Consider the following 8,472-nt stretch of genomic DNA (forward strand, 5'->3'; position numbering starts at 1 on the left):
CTGCCTTTTACAGCAGAAGGGCCCCTCTCACCTACTCCCTGATACCTTAATGGTTGGGCTGCTTCAGATGCTTGCCAGCTACAGGCATTGGAGGTGCTGCTGTCCTGGGAAGTTTCAGGTTGTGTTAAGTATGTTTCTGTAGTGAGACAAATGAACTTCTACATAAAAGACCTGATGCTAGCAAAGCGTGCCACTGTGCTGCATATATGGTCCTGAAATGCTTTTGTCTTCGTACCCTTTCTCCTCCCCCCTGGGGCTGGCTGCTCCATAACCTCCAGCTTTTGTCAGAAATCAGTAACCAGGAGATTTGCTTTGCCAGGTCATCTCAGCAGTGACTGTGACTGTAACAGCCACATCACAGCGTAGCAGGAACAGCAGCAGCATCCAGTGCTGCTGCTCAGCTCTGAACCTGCAGGGTGGGGTGGACATGTAAAACCCATGAGTGCTTGGTTTCCTGGACCAATCCTCAGAACACCGTCCAGCTCATGATGGCTTTTAACTGAACATTCTGCAAGCTCACCGGGGCTGGTTCCCAGGGCTGCACCCACCACAAGTGTGGCAGGGCCCTGACTTACCAAGCTGCTGCCTTCGTGTTGCCACACAGGTCAGTGTCAGGATGCATGCCCACACCATGCCAGCCCTCCTGACTCAGCCCCAGCTACGGGGCTGCTGTTTGAGGCCCAAGCAGGGAGGGACCTTTGCCATGCTCATGAGGTTTGAGACATTCTGGCTCAGGGAATCCAAAGGCCCTACCTGGCTCTTTTTCCCATTCTATTCTCCGTTGAGCTGCACTCTTTCAGCTCCCATCCTGCTCTCTCCAGTTCTACAGAGGTGTGTTTCGTGTAAAGATGATCTTTCAGTGGCTCCTCATGTTCAAGTTCAAACTCTTTGAAATAGGATGACCAGTAAATGACTCAGTCACTATGTGAAACTAGGCAGGATATAAACCTTTTGCTTCCAATCCTTTTCCCAATGGGAAAATTCCTATAAATTGAAGGCAGCGGGTCGGAATATAAGCTGTGTCAGCAGAAATTGAAACCATTCTGGAGACCAAGATTTCTTCTTCAGCCTAATCATAGTCCCCAGGCTGGGTGATGTAGTATGAGAGGTTCAGCCCAGATGTGTCAGCACTGGGCTGGGGCCGAGGCAATCTGTCTCCATCACTGACTCTCAGAATGTGTCTAGAGCTGGGTTGTAGCCCAATGCTCTGTGGGCAGCTCACAGGCCCCTGCCTGATCTGTTCATGCAGGACATGGGGGATGTCTTGCAGGAACAGGCCACCTGTGCTACAGGCTTTGACAGGGAGGAGGAGGACAGGACCTGCGAGGTCAGCGAGGCCATTCCCTGGCTCCCACTGGCAAAGCATCTCTGTTCCCAGTGGGGTGGGATCCCAACCAGCTCACACAACCCTTGTGCATGGATCAGCACCTGCTTTTCTAAAGGAAGGCCGTTTCCAGACACAGGGTTCTTGATTGCATGAGGCAGAAGCAAGGTTTTATTAGAGAAGTTTTTTCACCAGCAGGTACACAGTGATCACACCACTGGTGAGCTCCAGCAATAGTCATGGTGCTTGGGCACATGCAGCAATACAGATTGGAAAAAGCACATAGCAAAATAAAGCAGAATGTGGCCCAACGCTCTGCTTATCCCTGTGACACATGGCTTAGCATTGCTGAGTAACACAGAAGAGCACATCCCTGCTCTCTGCAGGGGCATACGCTAAATATCCTCTCTCTTCACTCATGGCGCTGGATGAAGAGATTCAGGGTTCTCTTGTTGGACGTTCTCATTTCTCTGCTTAATCACAAATCCTTCTGCAAGGCACTGGAGAGATTAAAGGAAACGTGAGTTTGTTTATAGCAAAAATAGATTTTTTCCCACACTGTCACTCTATACCCGTGCTCATTCCACCAGGCAGTGCGATCAGAACTCCAGATAAACACTGTCCTTCCTGGAGAGGCCTGCTTGCTGCCTGCCAGCCAGGCAGACAGGGTGGGGAGCTTGCTGGAGCACGCTCTGCCCTCGTACATAAACACACCAAGTGGTGGAAGCTGCAGCCATTGCCCCCCACAGCAGTCCGGGTGTGGGAATGGCATCAAGGTCCCTGCCAGCACAGTGCCATGCTCACACTCCTCATGGACCAGCTGTCACCATGTCTCTTTATTTCTTTTACAATTTGCCTGGAAGTTTCCCCTTGAATTGGTGTGAGCAGTTTTCTGCCAGTATTCCCATGATTCCTGGTTTTTTCCCCTGATTTCTGGGCACTTGCTTTCTCCTGTTCTTTCCTTTGTCCCAGATTTCATGTCAGCCCTTTCTCCATGATCTCCATTGCCTGCCAGCCTGTCCCTCTCCTTTCCATCCCTCTTCCCCCTCATCCCCTTTTGCATCCTAGCAGAGTCACAGCTCCTGGCAGCACTTGTAACCACTCCCCCATGGCCTCCCATCATGTGTTTCCCAGTAGCCTCGCCACGAAGCTTTCAAATAGCACCTATAAGCTACGTGGGAAAGGTTCCTGTTGCTGCCTGTGCTTGCTGCACTGTGGAAATCCTGTTGAGTGTTGCAGTTCTTACCTTGTATCTCCGCAGCTGCACAGGATGGCATCTGGGAAGACGAAGTATAAGTGTGGCTTGTTCGAATGATACCTCCTCCTCCTATTCCACTTGTTCTTGCAACTCCTCCTCCTAGACCTGAGGACTGACCAATTCCTCCTTGCTGACTAAGGGGACAGGAAAATAGAATTTTAGTGGTGGAAATGACATATGAACTGGAACTGCAGCTTTTCACTGTCCCTGCTGATCTTAATTGGCAGAATATTGTGGTGACCTTTCCTGTGGCAATGGCTGGCAGGGGGTGGGAAGTGGATTATCTGCCCCGATTGCCAGGCAGCCAGGTAGAGCAGTGAGGGTGAAGGGGCTGTGCAGTACCTCCACCTGTTGTTCACTTTCCTGGTATGTTAAATTACCCAGGGCAGGGCATTTCACTGTGTCTTTTGGTGTGTCTCAAGCTTACTTACATGAGGTCCTGCTGTCCCCCCTCCAGCAGGCAACGGTACGTGTGGATCTCCTGCTCCAGGCGGCACTTGACGTCCAGCAGGATCTTGTACTCTTGGTTCTGGCACTCCATTTCTGCCCGCAGATCAGCCAGCTGCTGCTCCACGCACGTGATCTGGGTCTGGAGCTCAGCAAGGTGGTTGTTGTAGCGACACTCCGTCTCAGCCAGTGAGGACTCCAGGTTGTCCCTCTGAGGGGTAACAGGAGGCAGCAGGACAGGATGAGAAACACTGCTTTTAACTGTGAGTTCTGACATCAGACATAACTGTGAGGAGGGTGAGCTTGACACCAGCTCAGCACCCACCTGGCTGAGCTGAGCTTGGAGATCGATTTCCAGGGCTTGCAATTGGCGTCTCAGTTCAGTCACCTGGTTGTTGCACGTCTCTACCTCCTGACCGCTTGTAATAACCTCCCGATTCACCTCCTCAATCTGAAAATCACCAATCCAGAAGGAAGAGCATCAGGGAATGTGTAACGTAAGTCAGATGACGTACTAAGGAAACTGCAGAGAAGCTAGCAAAAGCATGGCATGGGAAAGGTTTGGGTTAACTCTCTCATCCTAATGGAGAGTAAACCCTCTTCTTCTTCTAATAGTACTGCTGTCCAGTTAGTTCTCACCACTGACTGCTTTGTAAAGAGTTCTGTCTCAAGTGTCACTAACATGCAGCATTTCCCATCACCCCATGGCTGGGACCCAGAGTGGCAGCATCCCCTGTGTCACTTGGTGCAGTTAAATCAATGTTAAAGGCTGTTACAGTATGTTGTGTGGTTTTGACGTGTGATAAACGACTGTGGAACCATTGCTCTGTGTTAGCTGGGGAAGGTGACAGATGTGTAATTTTACTCACCTTGCACTCGTACCAATCCTCGACCTCTTTGCGATTGCGTTCAATCAGTGTTTCATACTGGCACCTCATCTCCTCCAGGATCTTTCTGAGGTCTGGGCCAGGGCAGGCATTGACCTCCACGCTCACATCTCCAGTCGATTGTTTCCTCAAACAGTTCATCTCCTGCAAACACCACCCAGAGCAGGTCAGTTTTTAAAGAGAAGGAATAAAGTGCAGGAGCCGAGTTCCCTGGTAGGGAAGAGCTGAACCCCTGGCAGAGCCCGGACGTTCACAGCTCCCATTCACGTGTATTGTCCCCATCAGCCACTTGCTCCCTGCAGCCAGCACCCAAGGGGTGGGGACCCCAGTGAGGGAGGCTGATGGATCCTTGCGCAGCGCGGGCAGGATCCTACCTCCTCGTGGTTCTTCTTGAGGCAGCAGAGCTCCTCCCTCAGCGACTCGAGCTGCGCCTCCAGGTCAGACCTGCAGAGCGTGAGCTGGTCCAGGACCTGCCGCAGGCCGTTGATGTCAGCCTCCACGCTCTGGCGCAGGGCCAGCTCCGTCTCGTACCTGCCGGCAAGAAGGAGCTGTCAGTGTGTGTGACAGCACCGTGTGCTCTTTTCATTTGGCCACCCATCTTTCTCACAGCAGTAGTTCCCTGACTGGCCTAGCAGGATGCTAACAACAGTTTGAGGCTTGCTCTGCCAAATCTGCCCTCAGTCTGCCTTCTCGGGAGCTTCTTCACTTGGCTCAAGCTGTCACCCACCATGTTTCTGCGCTCCAACGGGAAAATCCAAAGCTTTCCCTTTGAAAGACACCACGTGCTAGAATGGCAGCTCAGGTGAACCCATGCTGCTCCCTGTCTGCGGAGCCCTTCTGCTCTCTGAAGAACTCTAATCTCCACTCAAAACCATCTTCTTGTCCCAAACTTGCCACTAATTAAGGCAGCTCTAGAGGCAATGGATGGAAGAGCTTGTCCTGGCCAGGGGATCACAGGAGCCCTGTCTGAGATCTCCGTCTTACCAGCTCTGCGAGTGTGAGCATTGACAGGGGAAGGGGCAGCGGGGGAATACTCACTTCACTCGGAAGTCGTCGGCTGTCATCCTGCTGTTATCGATGTTCAGAATGATCTTGTTGTTGTCTATGGTTGCGCAGACGATCTGGGGAAAAGAATATTCACTCCTGAAGTCTCCTCCATATCCTCAGGCTGAAGTGTACCCCCTGAGCAGTGCTACCAGACCTAGCCTGCCCTCGCTCTGTTTTTTACTGTTGGGTGCAGGCATGGGGGAGATGAGGAAGGCAGCAGTCACAGGGGGGAGTGTTCTGTGACATGAAGGCAATAAAATGATAAAACACATGGTGCTGATGCAGACATCCAGGGAGGTACAATCAGTGTTGTCCAGCTCCTGCCCCAATCCACCTACCCTTTGAAATCTAAATCTTACTTTCATGGATAAGAGATCTAAAGGTTTGTTTCAAGGCTTAATTATAAGTCTGTCTCATTCCATCTGTTTCCTGGATTCTTTTCCCTTTCTTCTTCTTCGCGCATTGACATCCAAGAGTTTTTTTGCAAGTGTTTGTAATTGCAAATCGCGCACTCAGGATGGGGCTGGCAATGCTTTCTTTGCCCCTGTTTTTAATGAGCTGTCCCATATTTCCCCAATTCTGAATGGAAAAGTAAAGTTGTAACAAATGAAATAACATTTAACGGGAATTCTGCAAGACTGATATCAGGAGAATATGAATTCAGGCAAATTTATGTAATCCATTATTTATTTCTCTTTTAGTTGCTTTCTTGGCATGTACCTATTTAAACACCTTGGCACAAACCCTAATTCAGAAAGACTACAGAGCCAATCTGCATGTATCCCGTGAAGGTAACATTTCCCCCTTCAAACCTCTCTGATGAATAAAAGCAATGGAACCAGTCCAAACACTGGAGGTTTGACCCGTGAGCTCCAGGGCGTTCTGCAGGCTGGTAATGGCTGTTTATAAAAAGCATTTTACAGCAGTGAATTGTTACTCTTGAGAACTGCCTGGAGTTGTGAACCAGCCGTGGGAGAAGCTTACAAGGGAGAAAGCAGCTGGGAAGTGATGTTACCTGATTCTGAAGATCTTCTATTTCTTTGTAATAGCAGCTGTAGTCCCGTGGCTCACAAAAAGGGCCCTGCTTGGCATACCACTCCCTGATTCTGCACTCCAGGTCCGCGTTTTCTTGTTCCAGGCATCTCACCTTGTCCAGGTAAGAAGCCAGGCGGTCGTTAAGGTTCTGCATGGTGACCTTTTCGTCACCAGAAAGAAGAATGCCATCACCAGCAAAACCACCTCCAACTACCCCTCCACCAAGACCCATACCAATGCCACCTCCCATGCCACCGCCAAAGCGAGCGCTGCCACCGCTGAATCCCATGCCTGGACATCCTCCGAGGACAGTGGCTCCTAAGCCACCTCCGAAGTTTCCACCAACCAAACTGCCGGTGCTCAGTCCTCCTCCATAATTCACGCCACCGCAGTAGCTTCTACCAGAAAACCCTCGGCCACCACCTATCCCACAAGTGGTGTATCTTCCAGAAGAGACTGAGGAGATCCGTGCTCCTCCACCACCACCACCGCCACCAATCACACAGCTGCCCCCGCTGGTCCTGCCCCTGAGAGAGCCAGTTGTCTGCTTAATACTACAACTCATTTTGAGGACAGCTGCAGCTCCAACCCAAAGCCCAAAGCAAGATGCACAGCTTGATATTGAATCAGACTGCAGGTTGGTTGTTGCCGCAGATCTCTATTTATACCTTCCAAAGGGGGTGTCACCTAAAGGGTGTTTCTTCTTCCCACGGGGCTGGCTAGTCTTGCTGTTTATGCCAAGAATAAATAGCCCATAGGCAGTTTCCCTCTAGAAATCCCAGTTCACAAGGAAGATACTTTACATGTCAGCAGCTTATTCCAAAAAGTAAAATAATGTTTTATGAGTCATCAGCTTTTTGTATGATGCAAACTTTACAACAAGTCAAGAAAAAAAGTTGCCCTAGATTATGTACAAAGGAGAAACATTGGTATTTATAACATCAAAGTGCCTTTTATCTTCTATTAATTTGTATTTATTTCATTCTTAGTCCAATAAACAGTTTTGTGTCCCGTGCTGTGCTAGACTGCATGGAGCAAAAATGGGAAATTATAAATTCTCACTTCTGACAAGTGTGAGTAACAGTGACAGCAGCAGTGAAAAGACCAGGGATCCCATGGTGCTGGCGTCTGTCACCTGCACAAGGGCACACAGGTCTAGCACAGGCTCCACTGTGAGATTTCTTAAATCTCAGAGGAAATTCCCCCGTGGATTTAGTTCTCTGGTCGTGCAAACCCAAAAAGTTGACTTGCTCGCAGTGTGTGGAGATGAGGCCTGCTGAGTGTTGAAGTCCTTGTCCCTGGATGTTGCACAGCATTGCTGGAAGTGCATGAAGTACCTCTCTGAAGTTATTTTTCAATTACTTTAATTGCTGTCCATGCTGCATCAGTCTGTGGTGACTGTAGATAAAGAGATGACAGGAAAGGGAGCATCCGTGGGCGATATATCCAGTTCCCAGCCTGGACTGGGATGTAATCCCGTAGGTCTTTGCCGTCACCAAGGTTGTGCTGAGCACAAAGTAAGGAGGAGAAAAGCTTTCTGCCTTTCTGATCTGAGGCTGTCAGCGCAGCAGCAGGCATTGGCACAGCTTGGCTGGTCATGGGAGCACCGTCTCCAAAACCAGGCACCAGCCAGAGGAGCCTTTGGAGAACTGGCTCCACCAGTGCGAGTATCTTTCCCCGACAGACCGCTGTAATGAGAGGATATTCTGCTCTCCAGGGAATGGAGCCTTCTGTTCCCCACGGGGTGGAATTTTCAGGCAACTCTTACTCACAAGTGACCTTTGACTCAAGTACGTCCATGTATACAGGAGCCGTGGTGATAAATCCTCTGGGAGTGTGACCTGACAGGGAGCCCTGAGTGCCACCGTCACCTCCGAAGAGGGACAGAGGAAATCTCTGCTCACATCTCAGCCCCCTCTCCTTTCCGGATGGAGAAGCTGGGTGGCTTCTGTCACCATGAGAGGAGAGTGTCCCCAAGCACATACAGATGTGATCATCTTCTCACCAGCTCAAGTGAGGCCTCTCCACTCTCCAGTGAGATTCTTTCTTTCTTCACTTAGATCAGAAATGATAAAAAGGCGCCTACCCAAGGCTGGCAGCACCCTGGAATATTCATGATTCGGATGGAGTAGGGAAATAACTTGCTCAAGGACAGAGCTGGAGTCTGGCAGAGCTCAGATCCTGGCTGAGACTGCAGTGCCTGAAATACGAGTCCATCCTCCCCCTGCAAACACATCCCCGCGCGGCCGAGACTCGCCACGGTGAAAATCAGGAGCAGAAAGGAGGATGGGGAGTAAATCTGGCTTTCATCTGTCTTTTTGAGGAATATAATTGGAGGCAGGGTGTGGCTGTAAGAGCCAACAGAAATTAATATAATGTCTGGATTGCTTGGAGCTTTGCTCTGCTGTGAAGGCTTTCACAAGTTACCTAATAGTAACCTACAGCAAGCACTGCTCACTGACTCTCTTTCCCTT

At 50.1% G+C, this 8,472-nt stretch overlaps 1 protein-coding gene across 1 annotated transcript; it reads right to left on the reverse strand.

The window, feature by feature from the left end:
- Positions 1–1,465: 1,465 nt before the first annotated feature.
- LOC130597489 (keratin, type I cytoskeletal 13-like) lies at positions 1,466–6,711 on the reverse strand. Its single transcript, XM_057406053.1, has 8 exons — positions 5,979–6,711; positions 4,955–5,037; positions 4,291–4,447; positions 3,899–4,060; positions 3,355–3,480; positions 3,014–3,240; positions 2,571–2,716; positions 1,466–1,824 (listed from the first exon to the last, which is right to left on the reverse strand). The coding sequence occupies exons 1-8, from the start codon at positions 6,561–6,563 to the stop codon at positions 1,799–1,801; spliced, it is 1,512 nt and encodes a 503-aa protein (XP_057262036.1). The 5' UTR covers positions 6,564–6,711; the 3' UTR covers positions 1,466–1,798.
- Positions 6,712–8,472: the final 1,761 nt, after the last annotated feature.

This window comes from Pezoporus wallicus, unplaced genomic scaffold, assembly GCF_028554395.1.
Source record: "Pezoporus wallicus isolate ANWC-B61680 ecotype Strahan unplaced genomic scaffold, APGP_CSIRO_Pwel_v1 contig_14525, whole genome shotgun sequence".
Classification (NCBI taxonomy): Eukaryota; Metazoa; Chordata; class Aves; order Psittaciformes; family Psittacidae; genus Pezoporus; species Pezoporus wallicus.

Coding starts and splice junctions, on each gene's coding strand:
- LOC130597489 (XM_057406053.1), bottom strand. CDS start 6,563: ATGAGTTGTAGTATTAAGCAGACAACTGGCTCTCTCAGGGGCAGGACC. Junction 4,061..4,290: donor TCAAGAAGAACCACGAGGAG/GTAGGATCCTGC, acceptor TGGTGTTTGCAG/GAGATGAACTGTTTGAGGAA. Junction 3,481..3,898: donor AGGATTGGTACGAGTGCAAG/GTGAGTAAAATT, acceptor GGTGATTTTCAG/ATTGAGGAGGTGAATCGGGA.